Raw genomic sequence first — 22,756 nt, 5'->3', positions numbered from 1 at the left:
AGTCATGGGGTTAAATATGTCGGACGGACGGACCACAGTTCCCCCACAACCCTCTCGACCTTTATTCCCTGCTGGCTGTGATGGCACACCACTGTGGGGGTCAGGTGACTGGGCTTCCTGCCACCCCCCCCCCCCCCCATCAACCCCCCCACCCCGAACCCACCCAATGCCACTCGTTCCAGAGGGCTAGCCAGAGGGTCTGTGTCGAGCAGAGAAAACCCTCACAACCCCAGTGCTTGGAACAATAGCTCCCATTTCTCTCCCCTATCGATGGCCATGTGATTCAGTCCCTTGTTAAATGTGGTGACGAGAAGGCCTTTTTCCCACGCAGTAAAAGGTTCTGCTTTATTGGAAGGTATTTTTCTTAGTGCTTGTTTGTTAAATTTCCTTCCTGTTAGTTGTAATGTAGATTGGATGTGTCCAAAGACAGTTGTGTTTTTTGACTCACAAGGCTGAACAGAGGCTTGTGGCGAGAAGGGGCGGGATTATCAGTCAGCTTTTGATTTTCTGGCTTTTGTCTGTTTATTTTCACAGGGATGCCTTTATGCACTGGCACAGGGTGCAAGGCTTTCTTGTAAAACCAGCTTTGAATTTGGGCCAGATTATCCAAGAGGCTGCTATTTTGTGGTCTTGTGGAGGTCAATTAGTCTTCCTGCTTTTTATAGAGGCAGCATGTTGCCCTGTGTTCTGGCTAAGGTCTTTTGTTCCACCTCTGCTTTGCTTGTTACTTGTGCAGTGATGGGGCCCTTTGTAATTTAGCAAAGAAGAAAAAGGCCATTATGACGTCTAGTTGTTACAGCGGGCACTAATAACGTGAACAACAACAAGAGGTGTGACTTACTAACTGAGATCAGTGTCTTGTCCTCATCGCCCCCTGTACTCACTGTCCTCTGTGCTATAGAGGGTTGCGTATTTGCTAGCACCATCAGTGACCTCATGGTATGACTGCAGTTTTGCTTTAGTGGCCCTCTAACAGTGATTCTCTTAATGTTTTTATGTAACGCTCTGCAGCCACACAATGCTATGTACAGGCTGCCCGTCACAGTGGAATAAAAGGACTAATTGAAAGCCATTACGGCTGCACAGTGTAAACCACTGTAATGGCATCACGTGGGTAGAACCAAAAGAGCATGGTCTCTGTGAGTGAGCACTGTGGTTGCTGTACCATGTGGCTTTGAACTTTGACCTTTCACCTCATTTGGTGGCTTGTCCGGGATCGATCCAGTCCAGTGCACGCCTTTGCATGAAACAGAGAGTTTAGGCAGAGCTGTGTCCAGTTGGTCCAAATGTGTCAAGTGGGGGGGGCACCGAAACTGAAAACTGTGCATTATATTTAAAGGGCTGGTATTGATTGTTGTGCCAGTTGACATAACCCACATGCACCATTAAGTAAACCATAAAATCTGTTACGATATAAAGAGTTTCAAATAATAGTTTGGTTGTTTGTTTTGAAATTTCAAGCCAAGCTTATGGTATGTTTCATCACAGTGGAATGAGTTGAAACGGAGCATTCCTTGATTTTTTTTTTTTTTTTTTTGTTTTTTTTTTTTTCCTTCTTCTTCTTCTTCTTCTTCTTCTTCTTCTTCCCCCCGTTTGAATTTCTTCCCACGATTGAGCTACATACTACGCACAGGCCTTGCTCTGTCAGTGAATTTGAGCAGGAATGTTTAGCTGATAGAAGCGTGTCCCCATCCCTCCCTCTGTTCCTTGCCTTTGGCAAAGGGCCCGTAACCTCACACAACTTTAACCACTCCCTAGCCAACCTGACTGTCAACCAGAATGGCTTTCAGAATTGCCACAGGTCATTACAACACTGCTGTTGGCTCACTACGTTGTATTGAAATGAACCCACACGCGCCAAATGTTATTGGATTAATGTTAGATTGATGTTTGCTTTGGTTTTGGTTAATAAGAGCAGGTAAAGTCTGAAGCAGGAAGATGTGTTTCTGTATTTCCATCTCCACAGATTTGATTATGTGTTTTGTTCAAAAACTGGGATGGTAAAACTGTAATGTTTGTCACTGCTGCCTACAGTATTTACCCTGAGATCTTTTTCACTTTTTCCATTTTTTTCTTTTGTCAGAGGAAGATGTTTGAAATGCCATGAATGAAACCTCATTATACTGTATTTGTTTAAAACCAACTTTTTTTGTTTTGGCCTTCATCTTGGCACACATCTGTGTAATTTCCAGAAAGAAATCAGCCTCTCTCAACTGTTCGACAGGTTAGAAAGGGAGCCATGTTTGATAGTATACCTGCAGCTGAAATGTTGGAGTCAGCCTGAGAGCTCTCGTCTGTTTACGTAGTTCTGCACGGTCAATTCCAGGCAGAAAACGCTCTCAGCAGCTGCCAGACGACCTGCATTTAAGCCCTCGGCGCAGACTTGGGATGGACAAGACGACGCATGCCTCAACGCGGTGGAACCTTATATAGCATAGCCCCATTGACCTAGTTACCAGATTTACCTGTCATCTTAAAGAACGTTTGTCTTTTCTTTTTTTTTTTTTTTTTTTTTTTTTTTTTTTCTCCCCCCATTGAAAAAAAAACAAATAGAAAAAATTCAAGATGCAGTTTCTGGAAATGCCAGGACAGTTAGGGATTGGAAACGAGGTCAGACTCTCAACGCCTCCCTCTAGCGTGCGACCAGCAGTGTCCTACTCCATGCCAAAAATTCTCCCAGATTTTGCTCTGAGGGGACTGCTTTTGGAAAGGGAAATGAAGGAGAGCGTGCTAGTTTAATAGGACGGAGAGTGTTTTTTTTTGTTTTTTTTTTTTTGTTTGTTTTGTTTTTTAGCTGTGAAGGATTATCTTCACTGACCTCCCTCTTGTGCCATACATTGGCGATGTCTGAGGATTTTAAGGGAGTAGTACCTGTTTGCTTAACCTTTTGATTCCTCAATGGTTGGCATTTGCTTGCTCCCATAATACGTTTTAATCTGAGGTTAGCCAAATGCCGTAGACTGCTGACTCCAGTCTTATACCATGCAGAATGAGACAGCAGCAGCAGCAGCAGCGCTGTGCCAGGTCCGGTTTCTGCATTGTAAGGTTTTTCATCTCCTCATCCTTTTGTAATAGCTTGCCAATGACATTACACTGTACAGGGAGCCCCTCACACCCTGGCCTGAGTTCTTTTAACCACACGCCCAGAGTGGTATGGGGAGAACGTCTGCAGGAGTGATGGCTGACTGACAGCGTAGTAGTAGACCTACATTCAAGCAGAGCAGGCCTATGGGTTTTTCTGATTCATTTTTTCCACCTTTCTCTGCAACATTTCATAGTTCCCCAAGGTTCAGTAAAAATATCATGCATGTTTCCTGGCCTTTGTTGAAGCGTCCCACTTTGTAGGATTGTAAAGAAGATTTTAAAGTGCAGGATCTGACTGACTACCCTCACTTCACCCCTCCACCCTTTTTTTTTTTTATGCGTTTCTTTTACCAGGAGTGGACATCGAGGCGGCCAGGAAGGAGGAAGAGAGGATCATGCTGCGAGACGCGCGGCAGTGGCTCAACAGTGGCCAAATCAACGACGTGCGGCATGCCAAGTCGGGCGGCACGGCAATGCATGTCGCCGCTGCCAAGGGATACACCGAGGTTTTAAAGTGAGTTCACTCGCCGGCCAAAAGCAAAAGCCAATAAACCGAACGCCCAGAGCACGTTGTTTTCGCCTCCTTAAAAGAAACCATCGGCCCGTCTCTCTTGCTGACGCTGATTATAATAGCAAACATAGCGGATGGAAGGTGGACATAATGGTGTTGTCGCCTCCGTTTGTGATCCCTCTTACGGGCTGTGAGGCTGGAGAGCAGTTCTCTCTCATGCAGGCAGACAGGTAGCTTGCGTTTCCTGGAGCACGTCTCCCTTGTTTATCATGGTTGCCTTTGAAAGCCTTTGCCAACTGGTATCGACTGACCGCCAGGCAACCCGACGGAGGCTCCCGGTCCATCTGGCGCTGGGAGGTTGGCCAAAATGTCTAGCTCCTCTCAGCAGCTGTAGTGGCGAGGCCACACAAACCTGCTCTTATATGCATTTATACAAGCAGGTGTGCTTGAATGTAAATTGTGATACACATTCATTGCAGACGTTATGTGTTTTGTTATTGGAGTAGTGAAATCCTTTGTTTACTAAGTCTACCCCCCCCCCCCGGTACGGTATAGTGTCAGCAACTTTGAATCCTGGCCATCATCAGTCAAGTTTAGACAGAATTACCTACACCAGAAAAAAAGAAACAGTTTTGTTTGCATTTTTGCATTAATATCACATGTCCCCCTCCCCCCACCCCCGCTGGATCTTGTGTTTTGCAGGCTTTTAATCCAGGCAGGGTATGATGTAAATATTAAAGACTATGACGGCTGGTCTCCCCTCCACGCCGCAGCTCACTGGGGGAAAGAGGAGGCATGTAGAATACTTGTGGAGCAGCTGTGCGACATGGAAGTCATCAATAAAGTGGTATGTGCTTCATTTTGTTATGATAACCTAGTGGTGAGGCAAGTGAACCATCACAGCTGTAGAGTTGCCAGTCTAAGTTCTAACAGTCTAAGTTCTAAGTTCTAATGAATTAGAAACGTAATGTTTGAAAGTGATACTGATGTGTTTGTGAGTTGGCCCCCTCCTCTGTGTGGCTGCATGTTAGCCCAGCTGGCTGTGCGGAATGGTAAAGGCCTGAATGTAGAGAATGTTCCTCTCTCTGCCCTCAGGGTCAAACAGCGTTTGATGTAGCCGATGAGGACGTCCTCGGCTATTTAGAGGAGTTGCACAAGAAACAGAATCTGGTAAGCCCACTTTTTTGGAATAGAACTGTTTAACTTGTAGGAGAATGGTTTTCTACGTACGAAAACACTTCTCCATCCTCTTCCACAATCATGGAAATGACACACAACGTTCTTTGATGTTTCAGCTTATGAGCGAGAAGAAGGACGTGAAGAAGTCACCTTTGATAGAAACTACCACCACTGGGGATAACAATCAGTCACTGAAACCACTGAAGAGGTAAGCAGTGTCCACCTGTTGGACATGAGCTAGCTGGCGGGCTGAGATGACCCCATGGAAAATCCCCCCCCCCCCCCCCCCTTTTTTTCTTTCTTTTTTCTTTTTTTGTTCTAATCTCCTTTTGTAACATCCCGAAGTTGTGCCCTTGCCCGAACCTCTAGCAGAGGTTGATTGCATTATTATGCCTGAACAGAGCCGTAGGTGATGGCAGGTTCACCCTATTGTCTGTGTGTGTGTGTTTGTGTTTCTGTGCGCCTGTGTGTGTGTCTGCCGGCTTCTCAGCAAAGAGACTCTCCTGCTGGAGCCGGAGAAGACTGCGCCACGCATTGAGACCTTGGAGCCAGAGAAGGTGGACGAGGAAGAGGAGGGCAAGAAGGACGAGTCCAGCTGTTCCAGCGAAGAAGAGGAGGAGGAAGACTCAGAGTCTGAAAATGAAGCAGGTCTGTGACAGACACTCATACGTACATCCAAAATCAGTTATTACTTGAAAATATATTTTATCAATTGGAATGCAATTGTTATTATGCACACTGGGCTTGTTTTAATCACACCATGTACCATGCAATATCTTACCATGGCCACACTATTTCAAAATGCTACAAATGAAAATGTTCCCTTAAATGCCACAGCATCTATAGGCTGCTAAAGTGACCAGCTGGTCAACCAGTTGCTGACCCTTATATCTCGTCTCCCCCCTTTAGAGAAGAGTAAACCGGCCACTACAGCCAGAGATACCAACAGCACAACCCCAGCGCCAGCCACAGTTTCCTCCCCAACTAGTCCAACCAACCAGGTGACCCCCACCTCGCACGTCAAGAAGGTACGGCTTCTTACCCAACACCTCACACCCCCCCTTTCCTTTCCTGTCCATTCCCCCAGCGTTTTTTTAAGATGGCTTTGATGAGATCTCATAGCTTTTAAGAGGGTGGAAGGGAAATGTATATTTTACAACTGTTATTAAAGTATGTTAATATCTTTCATCCCAAAGGTTTTAATGTAAAAGATGAGGTGTTTACTGTTACACAAATTAGCAACAAGCCTTCCATTATGCTTTGTTATCAACCAATGTCATATCTCGGCCATTGGAGTAGATGGCCACAGACAGCACTTTTTTTACATGCATATTAGATGGCCAGGGAGTTAATGCAAAGTGCAAACACTCTTAGAGAGAGAGAGAGAGAGAGAGAGAGATCCCTCCCCACACCGCAAAGAGTTACGATTAGTTTGTGAGAAGTTCTTCAGCAAACATGGCAATGTAGAACAGAGGGTGAGAGGAGAGATGGGTAGGTGGAGAGAGAGGTGGGAGGGGGGGGGGGGGCGGATGACATTCCCGGTAGTCAGTGCTGTGAGGTAGGCAGTACTTGGAAGCACTAAGCTAAGCAAGTCTGGGGCCCCGGCACTTGCCAGACCCATCGAGCGGCAAAAAACTGGCTCTTAAAATGGCACCCACAAGCTCCCGTTTCCCTGTGTGTCTGCTGCCCCCTGCAGGAGACCGCGGCCTCTGCATCCGTCGAGGAGAGCACTGCAGAGGAGGCAAGTCTCAAATTGAATGGAGAAGGAGTCACTCTGTCATTGGCGTGTGCATTCGTTTGTGATGTCCCCTTTCCCCATGACCCCCCCCCCCCCCCCCCCTCCTCGCGTGTTCTTTTTTGTGTGTTTGCTGCACTTGCTGCACTGGCCACCAGCATCATTGTGAACATCATTGCATCCATAGGCCACAACAGCAGTGTACACATGTCTGTCTATCTGTGTGTGTGCGTGCTTAGGTTTGTGTGTGTGTGTGTTTGAATGCACACAGATGTTGCAGATTTTTCTGACAGGGTGGATACAGCTATTTTTTTTTTTCTTTCTATTTTTTTTATAATGCATCTGACATCTAGCTCGCTTTGACCTAATCATGGCAGCATTACCTAAGGCTGGATTTAGTAGTGAAAAAGCCCCGTGATTAGTACTTGACATTCTGATATTGATGAGGGGAAACTGCTCTAGTACTCCATCCCAGTCATTGTTTGCACCTGGGTTCTTCAGAAGTGGCCCTGTTGTTCTTCAGAACGTCCTGTTGTTCTTCAGAACGTCCTGTTGAGAGCTCTGCTGAAATGACCCGTCCTCTATGCCCGAGTTTCCCCTCACACACACAAATAATATCATCTCCCCAGCACCTCCGTCCCTATATGTATAGAATGTGAAAATGATAAGGTTGAATGTAAAGATAATCCTCTCTAGATGTACAACCATGTGCCACAGAGAAAATCCCACATTTCCTCTCTTCCTCTCAAGGAAAAAGCATTATTTCCCCTTTTCCCCCTTTTTCCTATGCCTCAAGCACAACACAGCGTAATGCTCTATCTAGTCATGGGTAATGTGGGGAATGCCATCTAGGCTTATCCTAAACATCTATAAAATGAAGATAGAGTGATGATGCAAGATTATCACTGTGGTCTAGTCATGATCAACTGGTAAACAAAATGGAAGTGTTTGTGTTTTGAGGCATACATATCCTCTCACTTTTTTTTCTTCTTAGTTCTCTTTTTTTCTCTTGCAGTTTCAGTTTTCTGTGTTTTTATTTCTTCTTTTTTGTACTCACTACCCAGTATTTTGCACTTTCAGTTTCTTCCCTTAATTTTGCTGTCTGACCCATGAAGTGTCTGTTGCTGCTGCTTCTTTATTTCGCTCATTTCTCTTTCTTTCTCTCTCCCTTTTCCCCAACCTCTCTCTCTCTCTCTCTCTGTCTCTGCCTTTTTCTGTCTATCTCTCTCTCTCCCTCTCTCTCTGTCTGTCCTCTCTCTCCTCTCTCTCTCTCTCTCCTCTCCTCTCTCTCTCTCCTCTCTCTCTCTCTCTCTCTCCTCTCTCTCTCTCTCTCTCTCTCTTTCTCTTTCTCTTTCTCTTTCTCTTTGTCTGTCTCTGTCCACTCTCTCTCCCTCTCTCTCTCTGTCTGTCCTCTCTCTCTCTCTCTTTCTCTGTCCACTCTCCTCTCTCTCTCTCTCTCTCTCTCTCTCTCTCTCTCTCTCTCTCTCTCTCTCTCTCTCTGTCTTCTTTATTTCCTTTGTCTCTCTCTCTCTCTCTCTGTCCTCTTTATTTCCTTTCTCTTTCTCTCTCTCTCGCTCTCTTTCTGTCCAACTCTGCACCCTTCTCTCATGGTTGCTCTTGTCTTGGGTTGGCTTAAAGTCTGAGTTTATTACTCCCCCTCACACCTGTGGCGGAGCCAGGCTGTCCTGCATTGTGGCGTCAAGGCTTGCGCAAAACTGGCATTTCTCTTGTGCCCAAAAAAGCTATGGTGAGGCATCGGTGTGTTCCAGAGATGTTACCCCCCCCCCCCACTCCACCTCACCCCCCTCTCTCTTACCAGCCCCACCACAACCCTCCTATCCCAAAGCCCCCTGTGCCCTTGATGTCCCTTCCTTTTTAACCTTTAAATTTCCCTGTGACAACCAGTCTAAACGTCTCTGCCAAAAAGTCCAAGACAACGTTAAACCCCCCCCACCCCACCCCCCCCCACCCCACCACTTTCCCTCTTCCCTCTTCTCTCGTTCCCTTCCCCAATCAGTGGGTCTCTTGTTTTCTGCATGGGTTTCTGGTTGACCGCACTGTGCCTTGGTGTCTGCACTGTCTGTGGTGGTCTGTGCTGTTCTGCTTTCTGCTGCCGATGCTACTGTGAGCCATACAACTCTTCCCCCCCCTCACCCATCTCTGCTGTGTGGTACTGTGTGTCCATGTGACTTCACCCGCTTTTGGCATTGAGGGGACAACCTGTTATATATAAATAAAAAACTGTCTTACCTGGATTAACAAAACTAATATCTGTGTTTGCCTGAGCGGTTGTCTTCCCCGCTGTCCACGTAGACAGTAGAAGGCGGTTGGGACAGTGGACAAGAGTTTTCACAGAAATGAGATCTGAGAATGTTTGCACTCTTATAGTCTTACTCTGTGCTGTGCAAACGTCGTCCAGACATTTTGTTCACCTGAGTCCAGAGCATGCTTGTGATCCCAGCCCCCTCTCTCGCGACGGTGTGCCCCGTCCTTCCTACTGTCCTGCACTGCTGCTGTCTGGTCTGCTGTGTAAGATGCGTGCTTGGGAGTCGCCCTTCTCTGGCTCTCCCGTGACTCCGGGAGAGGGAGATTACCCTGCTTCACGTCCCAAATGTACCCAACCCTCTGTCCCCGTTCTGTCTCCCCCTCCCCCCCAGACCTCTCACCCAGTAATAATCACAGAAGTCTGTTCTGTCATCATAATCACCATCATCCTCATCATCCCTGTTGTTCTGGGTGGATTCTGATCTGTTTGTCTTCCTCCTTCTCTTACCCCCCCCCCCCCCCCCCCCCCCCCCCCCCTCCCCTCCCACAACCCCTCTCCCTCATCTATCTCCACTCCCCCACAGCTTGCCTCGTCTGGTGGCAAAGTTTCGCCCAGGGACGACAGCAAGGATGAGTCGCCGTCCTCGTGGCGCCTGGGTCTGCGCAAGACGGGCAGCTATGGCGCCCTGGCCGAGATCACCCGCCACCAAGGAGGCCAGTAAGGAGAAGGACACGGCCGGCGTGATGCGCTCTGCCTCCAGCCCCCGCCTGTCCTCCTCGGTGGACAACAAGGACAAAGAAAAGGTGCGTCACCATTAGGTCATTTACAAGGTCATGGGAGGTCAGATAAAGGTTTATTGGCAAAGGGCTGTTTTGTTCTGTGCAGTTCCAGGATTCAGGCTCGTATAAACTAATCATACAGACCTTTTAACATGAGTAATTGTAGGTGTAATACCTAGATAATAAATGATGAATTGTTAATAGTTAATAAGGATTGCCTGGGTGTAACATTTTAAGCCTAATTGCCAACAGGAGAAGGAGAAAACCCCGACTGGCCTATGTGGCTCCCACCATCCCCAGGAGGCTGGCCAGCACGTCCGACATCGACGAGAAGGAGAACAGGTGAAAGAACGAGAAAAACACGAGAGTGAGCGTGCAGTGGTGGGAAGGGCGGCCTCTGCCCTGTCCTGTCCAGACCTGACCACTAGAGCACCTTCTGCTGGCCAAGGCCTAGAGCACTCTGCATGCTACGTGTGTTTATATATGTGTGTGTATTTGTGGGCTTATGCAGCCGCTACACTGTCTCTCAGTGTGATGTAAACACACACACACACCGAGTTAGCAGTTAGCATGTGACATGATCTATTGATTAGTCATTTCAAGATCAGATTCAGCTTTACAGTCCGTGAGAGTACACATACAAAGTTGATAAAATAGTTCTAGCATCTAAACAAGTACGTAGCTTAATATTGCATCATTTACAGATAGGAGAGGCAAGAAATATAGATAAGCTAGTGGAAGTACAAAATATAATGCTTAGACAGTGATGTTTCAGGTAACTTGAAGAATATTGGTGAATGCAATGAGAAAGTAGAGATAAACACAGATTCTGTATGATGTGCAGTGAAACCAGGGCTAGACAAAAAAGCATAGAATTTGTAGTTGGTGATGCCAGTGAATTTTCAGATGATGGATGTCAACCATACAGCCTGTTTATGCAAATCAGATCAACAGTATTTGAGTTGCTACTCGCCACCAGGCACTTGTAAAGTCATGATCTGTTTGGGAACTGTGTGGAGCGCCCAGGTTCTATTGTGAGATTCTGGTTCCCCCAGGGATTCTGCTGCTAGTTTGGTACGCAGTGGCTCCTACACCAGGAGACGCTGGGACGATGACCTGAAAGAACAGTGAAGGAACCGCGTCCCAGAACAGAACCAGCTATCAGCGCAGGTTAGACCTCGCCCGTGGAGATAACAGAATCCTAACCTATGTTCTCCTCGTTTCAGCCTCCCCTTTAAGAGAACCTTGGGGCTCTGTTTGCCATAACCTTTCCCCTTTAAGAGAACCTTAGTCATCTGCTGCGTCAAGCTGCCTTTTAAGAGAACCCTGTTATTTGTGTTGGCCTCAAGCTTTCACCATTAACAGCTTTTCATTACCTATCCAAAAGACAAGGGATTTTTATTCAGTAGCATTTCTGAGTATCTGAAGGCACGTGCCTGGTGCTTAGTCTAGTCTGGAGCTTCCCTAGCTTTTCCCGCTTCCAGGCTCTCCATTTAGTACCTCATTGCCTCAAAAGCAGCATCAGCTTTGAGCCCTTGGCAGTTCAACCCTCTACGTAACAGTCCTCGCTCTTGCAGGCTAACTTAGGACTAGTTATAACCAGTAACACTAACAAGCTCATGTGCTGTAGTCCGTGTAGTAGGCAATCATGCACTTCCTTCACTCACTTACAGATAGTTTTTCAATATATATATATGTTTTTTTTTCTGTTTGTTTATGGCTAATGTAGTACTGTTATTATGCATGTATGTGCTTAATTGAGCAGCCAGTTAGGTGACCCCAAAGCCTTACCCCCTCCCCAATTGCTCACAGCAGAGCCCTGCTAGCATCTGCAGTTGTCCTGCATGATGGTCCTCAACAGCAGATTTAATGTAGACGTGATCCTGTAAGTGTGCTTTAAAGAGTTAAATTGCTCAAAGATGGAGGACACGCTAGCAGGCACAACTGCGGAAAAGCTTTAGTTGTTTTTTCTGTGATGTGACCTTTTTTTATTTGCTAATGTGTGTTGACTGAATGCTACTGCAGTGTGAATATTATTTGGTTACGAATGCAAGGATATTTGTGTGTTTGCACTTTTTTGCTTATGTGTGTGTTGTGGGTAATGTTTGTATAGTGTACTTGTGTGTGTGTGTGTGTGTGTGTTTGTTTGTTTGTTTGTTTGTTTGTTTGTTTGTATTTATTTATTTATTTATTTATTTATTTATGTATTTATTTTCCCTTAAATATATATGTGTGCACATATGTGTGTGTGTGCGTGCAAGTGTGTGTGTGTGCTCTCCAGCTAACGCGCCTCTCTTGCCCGCTCCCCACCTCCCTACCCCTCCCCCCCTCCTGACCTCTGACCCCTGCCTCCTGCACGCCAGCACGTCCCACACGCTAGCGCTGGGCCGGAGCGGCAGCACGCGGGACGTGCCGGCCAAGTCCCCCTCGGCCCTCCAGCCTGGACCCTAACAACCTGTAACACTAAACCCTGGCAGTCCTCGTCCTACTACCAGTCTTACAGCATTCCCGAAGGTACCACTGAACTCAAGAACCCATCCTCCCCCCAAAAAAACCCTTCACCCGACCCCACGCTCTTCAACCCCCGCTCCCCCCTCTCCCTCTCGACTCTCGAGTCAAGCGACTCCTGAGCTTGCACTCACCTACAGAAACACTTCCGACAGCCAGCCATGGCTGCCTACTGACACACCCCATGCCATCTGTCTCTCTCTTTCTCTCTCGTCTCTCTCTCTCTGTCTCTCTCTCTCCCTGTCTCTCTCCCTGTCTCTCTCCCTGTCTCTCTCCCTGTCTCTCTCCCTGTCTCTCTCCCTGTCTCTCTCCCTGTCTCTCTCCCTGTCTCTCCATCTAATTCTCACTGACCACTGGGATGTGATGGTGGGTGGGTGGGTCAGCTACTGATTTGGTAAATGTATTAGCATGGGAGTTCATTTGGCTTGTCGTGATGGAACATTTCATTCATAATGGTGGTTGGGAAATGAAAAGAAGTATTTGGAAAGGTTGATCTTGCTGCTTTCCTGTGGGAGGATTTCTCTCTCTCTCTCTCTCTCCTCCTCTCTCCTCTCCTCTCTCTCTCTCTCTCTCTCTCTCCTCTCTCCTCTCTCTCTCTCTCTCTCCCCTCTCTGCTCATCACTCATGGGAGGTTTTTCCCTCTTCTCCTCTCACTCCTTCATTTCCTCTCCATCTCCCTCTATCCCGGACTTACTCCTTTATGTGTCTGCGTTCGTTTTTGTGCGTAGCGGTTCGTTTGGACGGAGGAACGAGGACTCCTCCTCCACCACCACCCCCCTCCACTACCACCACCTCCACCTCCTCCACCCTGAGCGGCGGCTCCAGCGTCACCTCCCCCTCCGGCCACCGCAGCCTGCTGTCCAGCCTGGGCTCGGGTTCGTCCTCCACCTCTAGCCGCCCCTCCGCCACCAGCCTCTCCAGCAGGTACACCGAGGACAGCAGGCCCTTAGCACTCCTCCCTATCTGGGGCACGTTTCCCAAAACCATGGTTGCTAACTAAGTTAGCAACTTTGTTGGTTGAAATGCAATTTCCCATTGCCAACCAACTAAGTTGCTCACAGGTTAGCAACCATGGTTTTGGGAAACGCACCCCTGACCTGAACGATCAGCACAGGTCAGATCGAATGATTTTTAAACTAGATCGGCACTTGGAGGATGCAGAGCGAGCGCAGAGTTGTCATATCTGGCAACGTTAGCAAAAGTGTGCGAGTCAGGTCCGCTCCAAAAGCTTTTATGGGTCCTTCCTTGGGCGATGCTGCACTTTTTTTGCAAAAGAAAAAGCTCTCTTCTCGCTCGCTTTTACTTCACGTAAAGTTAGAGAGTGTGCTGGGTTTGGCTGGTACAGTGGGACTTCGGACCACTGTAGCTAAGTGCACCACATTCTCAATCCTCATCAAGGTGTCATAATAGGATATAAGTTTAGATAGGATTTGTACAGTATTATACTGCCAAAAGTGAGTAGGTCTACCAAGATGTGATCTAAGTTATTAGGTTATTCAGAAAGATGGTTCTGCACAAACTCAGTGCAGATTTCTTTTATTAAACATGGAGTTGTCTTCCCGATGTTCCCAGGTACTGGGCGGGAGGAGAGCGCGGAGAGGGAGAAGGAGAAAGAGAGGGAGTCGGCCGCGGTCATCCCCACCCATCAACACTGCTTCCACCACCACCACCTCCACCTCCACTACTGGCACTGTGCTGGGCTCGGAGAGCCGAGAGCGACGCAGGTCAGACACACACACACACACACACACACATACATACATACATACATACATACATACATACACACTTATGTCTTTGTTTATGTTTAGTCTGTACAAACATATACGGACAGACCCTTCACACAGGCATACATGCATAGAGAGGAACGTTTTGCAGAATGCCACAGTGCTTGCTTAACATCTGTACTGAAGGGAGAACTTTTGCTAAACTAATTCAGTGGTATATTTTGCTAAGCTAAGTACTTGTTCGGGCTTGTAGTGATTTGGATCATGAGTAAGTGCTTGTAATTGTCCCAGCCATGCATTATTATGAGCTTTGGACATAGACTGACTTGCAACACACCCACATGTATGCGCATGCACGTACACACAAGCACACACACACGCACGCAAAGCGAGCACATATTTGTTGTAGATAAAGCTGTAGGCTATCCCATGACACAGCGGCACCCAACGGTCCTGCAGTGGGTTGTTTTGTGCGTGCGTGTGTGCGTGCGTCTAGCTGCCGGACGGGCTGGAGCCAGCGGAGCCGGTTCCTCTCGCCTGCTGGCCCCCTGAGCCTCACGGGGCCCAGGGAGATGAACCACCTGCTGCGGCCGGATTTTCTCTGCCTCACAGAACTTCTCCTTATAAGGCCGCTCTCCACGGAATAACTGCATTTTCTCAAGGCCAGGGGGGGGGAGTCGCCAGGCCAGCCGTCATGAATGAGTTCATATTTGTGGTCCAGGAGAGAAGACGACTCTTTTAAAGTAGGGAGGAGGGAAAGTGCTATTTTGGGAGCTTCTGTAACCAATCTCTCTTCGAGTTAGGACTTCAGACTATATTAGATCTTTTTTTGTAATGTGAAAGTAAAACACTAAATATGCTCATGGCCACTGACTCAGGAGCGAAAGGCTGATGTTGTTTTTTTTTTTTTTTTTGCTCTTGACCTGTGAACGACCCCATGTTTAATTGCTTTAAATTCTCCATGGCTACCAGGCCCATTTCTGTGTGTGCTGTTCTTATCTTTCCGAAATGGCTTTGGTAAACTGCTTCAGCTGAACTTCCATGTAAATGCTGTGCAAATATACCCACTCCATCACTGCTGACAAACAGAGGAAAGACAAGACTTTTTAACCAGTGTGACGGGAATGTTGGGAAATGAACGTTCTAAAGAATATCTGGGTTCATTGAATTCAACATAGAATTTTAGAACCTTCAATTGTTGCGGAACTTAGAATGTTCAAAAACCTACACCTTTACCTTCTTGGTACTGTGGCTGGTTACTCCCATAGCTCCCTAATCACAGGCTAATGTCTTTTCCCCTAGCACCTAAATTGGCCTGTATACAAGTTCAACCCTCCCTTTTGTTGAGTGTCATTTAATTAGGGTGTGTGTTTTTGTTTGTGTGCGCAGATCATACCTCACTCCTGTCCGGGATGAAGAGTCGGAGTCTCAGAGAAAGGCCCGTTCCAGACAGGCCAGACAGTCTAGAAGGTCCACCCAGGTAACACCGGTCCTCAACTCCACTGGAATTTCCCCTGGGGATCAATAAAGTGTCTCCTATCTATCTATCTATCTATCTATCTATCTATCTATCTATCTATCTATCTATCTATCTATCTATCTATCTATCTATCTATCTATCTATCTATCTATCTATCTATCTATCTATCTAAAAAGAGAACCTGATAACCTCTATCCTATACGTAATTTGCAGCAGTCAAAACCATTAGGCAGGGATCACATTAGCCAGTGGCAAAGGGTAACGCTACGCTCAGACCATAATAAGTTTGCCTTAACTGACAATTAAATACGCTCGCGTTGCGCTTTGAAAGCTGAACCAAGTTCAACGCTCAGCTTGCTCAACACTAGCGTTACGCCAGCATTGCCACCGTTCTGCTGCCGAACCATAGAGGACAATAGGAGACCTGCCACTTGCCGCTGGCTAATGTGATCCCCCGCCTTATGCTGTATGTTCAAATACAAGCATGCTGGGGAAAAAATCCTTGTATTCTAAATGCTACTGTAAATTACCTCACACCCCATCTAGGATATCAGGAAAGATTTAATCACAGTTTAATTTTCAGTAACACTCCAATTAGCTGGTTAAAAATGAAAGATGTGCTGTAAGTGCCGTTTTCTCCAACACATTTGCAGCTTTTACAACGGAACTTCTGTTTACAAGCAGTTTTTAATTAGCAATCCCTGTTTCAAACAGATGTGTCTTAAACAACAGACTATTTTTATGGCTCAATTTAGACTTGATAATTGCCTTTAAAAAATCCAATTTAACTGACGACTATGTGGTGCTAAACAGCTCATTTTAGATATAATTTACACTCTTTTACACAATAGGTTGCTGGTTTGAGCTTGGCTCTTGATCAAAATGTCTCAAAATGTACTTGAGCAAGACACTGAACCCTAAACTGCTCCTATAGTTTGTTCCTCTGTCATTGGGGTGTGTGTGTGTGGGGTTGAATGTGAGGCATGAAATTGTGAAGGGTTTTGAGTGCTCGCAGGAGTAGAAAAGCACTATATGGATGCAGTCCGTTTACCATTTCCCATTTTGGGTCTTTTAGGGGGTGACCCTGACCGACCTGCAGGAAGCGGAGAAGACCATCGGGCGCCCTCGCCCCAGCACGCGCCGCGAGGACGAGAAGGACGAGAGGGAGAAACAGGACAAGGAGAAACAGCAGGAGGAGAAGAAGGAGACGGAGACTAAAGAGGATGACTACAGGTCACGCTACGAGGTGTGTGTGTGTGTGTGTGTGTGTGTGCTAGGTAGTTTCATGGGATAGAGATGTTAGCTCCAAGAACAAAATTGGTCCACTTCCACAGACAAGTTAAATAAATTGTATCTGATCTGATTATACTGATTATTATACTGAATCTGATTATACTGATTATCTCTGACTGAACATGATTACTTACAACAAACACTTCTACATGGCAGTTTTGCTGAGCCTTGTTCAGTTTTTGGCCTGTAAGAGGAATTTCTGCAGTAATGGGCAAAGAGCAGAAATGTGGAAGTAATGAAATGAACATTGACAAATAAATCATGACATGTAGACATGAGGGGTCAGCCACTACATAGATCAGTTGGGGGCAAAAACCAAATATCAATCTCTAGGGTCTTGCATAATGACACCCTCTCTGAACTGGCTCATCTGAATTTGTCGAAGCGATTAACATTTTGGTAAACGGAGAGGTAGTCCGGTCTAAATCCCCCCTCATCGTGCTGAAGAGCTTGACCCTAAACTCTACCCCTCTCTCTCTCTCTTTCTCTCTCTCCCTCTCTTCCTCCCTCCCTCCCTCTCTCCATCAGAGCTATCAGCGCTACCGGCCCGGCTCGTCCTCCTCTGCAGCCAACACCACGTCCAGCGCGGCGCCCACCACCACCTCCTCCAGCAGCTCGCTCTACTCCTCCAGCGCTCTCAACCGCCCCAACAGCCTCTCCGGCATCACCTCCACCTACAGCCGCTCCTCGCGTGACACAGAGAAAGGTGAGCGAGAGGGGGAGACGCACACACACACACACACACACACAGAGAGAGAGAAAGGTGAGCGAGAGGGGGAGACGTGCGCGCGCACACACACACACACACACACACACACACACACACACACACACACACACACACACAGAAAAGTGAGCAACACACAGAAAAGTGAGCAACACACACACACAGAGAGAAAAGTGAGCGAGAGGGTGACACACACACACACACAGAGGTTGACCTTATAGACAGTGGGAAAGTGTAGTGGTGTTCTCTCTCTTCCTCACGCACAGAGACAAAGTTGTGTGGTGTGTATCCTCGTGCACACGCACCACCCACTTAAAGTTTTTATTCCAGGATGCAATGAGCGTATGGTCACACATCAAAATTTACGTCTACTGAAGACGGACAAAAACATACACGCACAATCCCACATCCACCCACCCCACCACAGTTATTTTAAATGGATACCACCATGGCAGAAAACTGGATTCCTGATTGTCCCCCCTCGTTCCCTCTCTGGTCTCCTGGTCTCATTCAATCCTGCTGGGATGAGGAAGGTCAGTCAAGGTCAGATGAGGTTAATTCGTTAAACCCCAATCAGCCTGGTTTCTGCCCCCTGCTGAAGCGGAGGGACTCACACAAGCCCTTTAGTCAGGCATGGGTGGGTTCAGGCACTGAGCAGCCGCCAGTACGGGCAACGGCCATTACACAGGCTTAGATGCATTACACGCACAGCCACAGCCACATAGACAAACGCATGCAAGCCCTCTCTCTCGCTCACACACACACACACACACACACACACACACACATTTGCGCACACACACACACACACATTCGCGCACACACACACACACACATTCGCGCACACACACACACACACACACATTCGCGCACACACACACACACACATTCGCGCACACACACACACACACACATTCGCGCACTCCGACTCCAGTGTTCTCAGGCCATCAGTGCTGGCATTGCAAAATGTGTTGCATACACTCGCAGATGGTGCTGGCTTTGTTGCTCACACACACACGCTCTCTCTCTCTCTCTCTCTCTCTCTCTCTCTCTTTCTCTCTCTCTCTCTCTCTCTCGTTCTCTCTCTCGTTCTCTCTCTCTCTCTCGCTCTGGATTTCTCAGAGTATCAGTGCTAGTGTTGCACAGGTCAAAATGTATTGTATACACAGTCATGGGTAGACAATCGCTCAAGCACACACTCACACTCAGACCAGTAGTGCTGACATTGTCCAGATCTAAACGCATTAAATAGGAATACACACAAACACAATCCTGCACTGATGGAGCTAGCAATTCCCAGATCTATTATACACACACTTACTCACTTTCACATACTACTTACTGACACACATACACACTCACACTCTCTCACCAGCACACACACCCTACCCTTGCTTGCTACCGGACCTGTGTGTGCATGCGCAGCGAGTCGAGGGGGCGTGCAAGTCCAGACACACTAAGCTGAATTCCACCCAGCCTAAGTGCCCGGCTTGGGATTCACACGGGATCCGCTGTGCCCAAAGCTTATTAATGCACGGCATCCAGAGAGAACGGTGGATTTCACTGCTTTTAAATGGAATATTTACAATAGAGAAACCCCCCCTCCACTCCCCTCGGGTCTCCGTCTCCCCCCCCCCAACATATTGCCCTCTGTTAGAATAAACCCATAAAATATTTGGAGAAGAATAGAAAGGCTTCATTCTTCATGGGCAAGCAGTGGCCACAGTGCGAGCTTTGTTTTCCCTCGCGAGCGATCGCTCTGTTTGCACTGAGGGCCGTCCAGCCAGCTGGGGTGCGTTTGGTGCATTAAAGCAGCGATTGTGTTTAATAAACAATGTCGTTATTTGATGTCCAGGAGAGATTCAGTTGTCTGACCCAGATGAACTTGACCGCATATGGCCAGCAGATGAATGGAACCTTTTCATGTGTTGGGATCATGAGGCCAGAAATTTGACATCGTTCAGTGGATGTAGATCAAAACTTGTGATTGTAACTGAGAGGGAAATAGATGCAGATATTGTGTGCAGCCAGAGGGTATATATCTTTCAAAGCCCGTTGCATTTAATGATCCATGGATACAAAACGTCTCTGCAACTCATTGATGTTTACTTGGCCCTATCTTATATATTGTGTCTTTGGTATGACTTTGAATCTGATGGAGTCTCTCCCTTCTCATCCTTTCCTTTTTTTTCCCCTTTTCTCTCTTCCAGAGTCGGATAAGAAGGAGGAGGAGAAGGAGGGCGAGGACAAGTCCCAGCCGCGCTCCATACGGGAGCGCCGACGCCCCCGAGAGAAGAGGCGCTCCACCGGGGTCCCCTTCTGGACTGCGGATGTAAGAACACGCGTGCACACACACACACACACACACACACACACACACACACACACACACACACACACACACACACACACACACACACACACGAGCACGCCCCCCCCTTCTGGACTGCAGATGTAAGGACGCGTGCACGCACAAATACACACACACACGAGCGCGCGCCCTTTTGGACTGCAGATGTAAGAACGCGTGCGCACACACACACACACACACATACTGTGGGTCTGCCATGGCCTACTGGTTAGGGCTTCGGACCCCGACCAGTAGGAACGGCTGAAGTGCCCTTGAGCAAGGCACCTAACCCCTCACTGCTTCCTGAGTGCTCACTGCGTCGGGATTAGTGTGTGTTTCACCTCACTGTGTTCACTGTGTGCTGAGTGTGTTTCACTAATTCTCGGATTGGGATAAATGCAGAGACCAAATTTCCCTCACGGGATCAAAAGAGTTTATATATACTTATACTTGTGTATATATACACATACACACACACACACACACACACACACACTGATGCTTACCACCAGAAACACACACGCACGGACTGGTATGTACATTAGGGTATGCATTGCACACAGACATGTACATGGAACTTCATTTCATGTACACATATCTGCTATCTTTAGAGCAGCTGATGTGCCATTCTTGAGTCCTCTGCTAGCGCCAACACATGCTTTCCTACTACCGTAAATGTCCTTAAACTCAAGCTCCTGTCACTTCATAAAACACGCGCACACACGCACGCACGCGCGCGCGCGCGCACACACACTGAGTCATCTGTAAGCACACACGCGCGCACGCACGCGCGCACACACACTGAGTCATCTGTAAGCACACACACACACGCGCGCGCGCGCGCACGCACGCGCGCACACACACTGAGTCATCTGTAAGCACACACACACACACACACACACACACACACACACACACACACACACACACACACACACACACACACACACTAATGTCATACTGCTCCAAATGAGTGTAATGGAAGATTGGACAGAGATACCCAGCTGTTTTATTAGGCCCTTACTAGTTCAGTTGTTCCCTGGCGAGAGAGAGAGAGAGAGAGAGAGAGAGAGAGAGCGAGAGAGAGAGAGCGCGCGGCCTTTGGTGTGGGATGAGGCAGTGTTTTTATTGCATTACTCTCTGTGGCTCTACATCAAATGAAAACAGCACACACAGCTAAAGCAATTGATTTAACCGTCTCCTCAGTGCTTTACTTGAGAGTGTAAAAGGTGACCCCCCTCTCTCTCTGTCTCTTGTCTTTCTCTTTCTCCTCCTCCACTCCCTCTCTGTCTCCCACAGAGCGACGAGAATGATCCGGATCAACAGTCCGACTCAGAAGAGGGCAGCACTAAAGGCGAACCACAGGTAACCCCCTTTTGTCACCTGTCTGTAGTCTTTATGATGACCCTCCAGTCACCTCACCCTGTAGCCCTAGCCCTGTCTAGTATTGTGGGGATATTTTTAGACCTGGCTGACTCTCAGCTGGCCTGGGCTACTGCCCGACCTGTTGAGGCGAACTGTAAAAAAGTGGTGGAAATGGTCCACCTCACCTTCTTTAGTCAAGGACCCATGCTCATAGTTGTCCTATTTTGGAGCGTTGTGTGCTTCTGTGTGAAGAAGACTTTTCCACACACACACACACACACACACACACACACACACACACACACACACTCTTGCTCCTGGCATTTCTCCTGACTTTGGACCTGCACTAGTTGTTTTTCCCCTTTTCCACCTTCCTGTAATTGTTCTGTTGCCAGGGTGATTTCTGCAAAGCCCAAAGCCCTCTCAGACACAGTTCAGTAAGCAAGTGAATGGAAGGCCCTGTAGGAGAACGCACATGTTTACGCCTATAATTGCCCATCCGCAAATCCACCAGTGCTACTGTTCATGTGCTCTTGTTGGACAATGACTCTACTGTAGTAAACTACAATTAGCTTTTATTGACTTAAAAACAATGATAATCTGGTTTTATTTTGTTTTCAGTTGTTTCTTTTCAATGTTCAAGTCAAATCTGTGCTCTCACTCTGTGTTTGCACAGACTCCGTCTCCTCAAATTCTTTATTTATTCCTCACCGTTGTTTTTAACACTGAATACTTTGTCTAAAAGACGAGCACATGTAGCACACACATTGGAATGACGAGCAGTGACCGCCATTGTTTACTGCCTGTGGATAAGCGTTTTGCTGTTATGTCAAGCGAGAGCCAATTTGGCCGTTGGCCTCGCTGCTAACTGAGGAAAGGAGTGGTCTGACCGAGGGCAGGGTGGAAGCGCTTTTGGAGCCCGATCAGAGCAGCAGAGAGAGCGGCTTTGTAGTTGGGGTGGGGTGCAGTCATGGAGAGGAAATGGAGGGCCATTAGCTCACAGATGGGAGAAAAGGGAGAGCGGGAGGGAGAGAACATGAGAGTTGGAGAGTATCGTTGACCCAGCTTGTTTGTAACTCGTGGTCGATGTTCGAGGAAGGGCGTATATAAAGGATGCTTTACACAAAGCTTCACATAGGTTTCCCCAACTTCAGTTTGGGACATCTGTTACAAATGTGTGGTCAGACCTCTGTTCTTAGTGCCAAGGCCCTACAACAAGGATCTGATATCATAAACAGAGGCTCATTTGCTATGTCAAAAGCAAAAACAACCATTTCCTGGCTTCTCTTAGAAGTCAGTTAACTGTATGATTTTAGTCTTTCAGATTTGCCTTTTTTTTCTTATGGCACATCATACTTAAGACAACAGACAACTTGAATAATTTGCTAAGAAAACTCTTTCTTTGATTTGGAGGGCAAGTAATGTTTCCCTTAGTGTGTGTAGCTGCCCTTCCCACCTGCCATAACACACACACACACCACACACACACACACACACTCACACACATTCTGTGGTGCTGTTGTTTTCCTCCTACAGCCTTTGTCAATAAAAATCACCCACTTCCCCTCAAAGCGCTCGGTGCACTCCTGGCTGCAGGCGGATGTGCTGACACACAGTCCAGTGTCAGTGCTGCGCTTCCTGGCAATCAAGCTCTGGCCGGCTGCATTTACGCACACACGCACACACACTTACATAATCCTCCGGGAAGAGCCTTCTCCTCAACGCCACGCCTCACTTCCTGAAAGCTTGTCC

General features: G+C 47.4%; 1 protein-coding gene across 1 annotated transcript in view; it reads left to right on the top strand.

Moving 5' to 3' along the window:
* The window catches only part of ppp1r12a (protein phosphatase 1, regulatory subunit 12A), a 67,766-nt gene that overhangs the window by 34,024 nt on the left and 10,986 nt on the right, over positions 1–22,756 (top strand). Inside the window, 20 exon segments of the mRNA XM_042078850.1 lie at positions 3,439–3,598; positions 4,298–4,442; positions 4,691–4,765; positions 4,891–4,982; positions 5,265–5,422; positions 5,684–5,802; positions 9,359–9,475; positions 9,477–9,580; positions 9,810–9,896; positions 10,610–10,694; positions 12,470–12,492; positions 12,791–12,836; positions 12,838–12,982; positions 13,635–13,704; positions 13,706–13,786; positions 15,179–15,269; positions 16,345–16,515; positions 17,091–17,268; positions 19,500–19,621; positions 20,939–21,017. Coding sequence (XP_041934784.1) covers positions 3,439–3,598; positions 4,298–4,442; positions 4,691–4,765; positions 4,891–4,982; positions 5,265–5,422; positions 5,684–5,802; positions 9,359–9,475; positions 9,477–9,580; positions 9,810–9,896; positions 10,610–10,694; positions 12,470–12,492; positions 12,791–12,836; positions 12,838–12,982; positions 13,635–13,704; positions 13,706–13,786; positions 15,179–15,269; positions 16,345–16,515; positions 17,091–17,268; positions 19,500–19,621; positions 20,939–21,017 — 2,148 coding nt within the window.

Source organism: Alosa sapidissima, chromosome 22, assembly GCF_018492685.1.
Source record: "Alosa sapidissima isolate fAloSap1 chromosome 22, fAloSap1.pri, whole genome shotgun sequence".
In the NCBI taxonomy this organism is placed as follows: domain Eukaryota; kingdom Metazoa; phylum Chordata; class Actinopteri; order Clupeiformes; family Clupeidae; genus Alosa; species Alosa sapidissima.
This window is presented reverse-complemented; position numbering and strand designations above follow the sequence as displayed.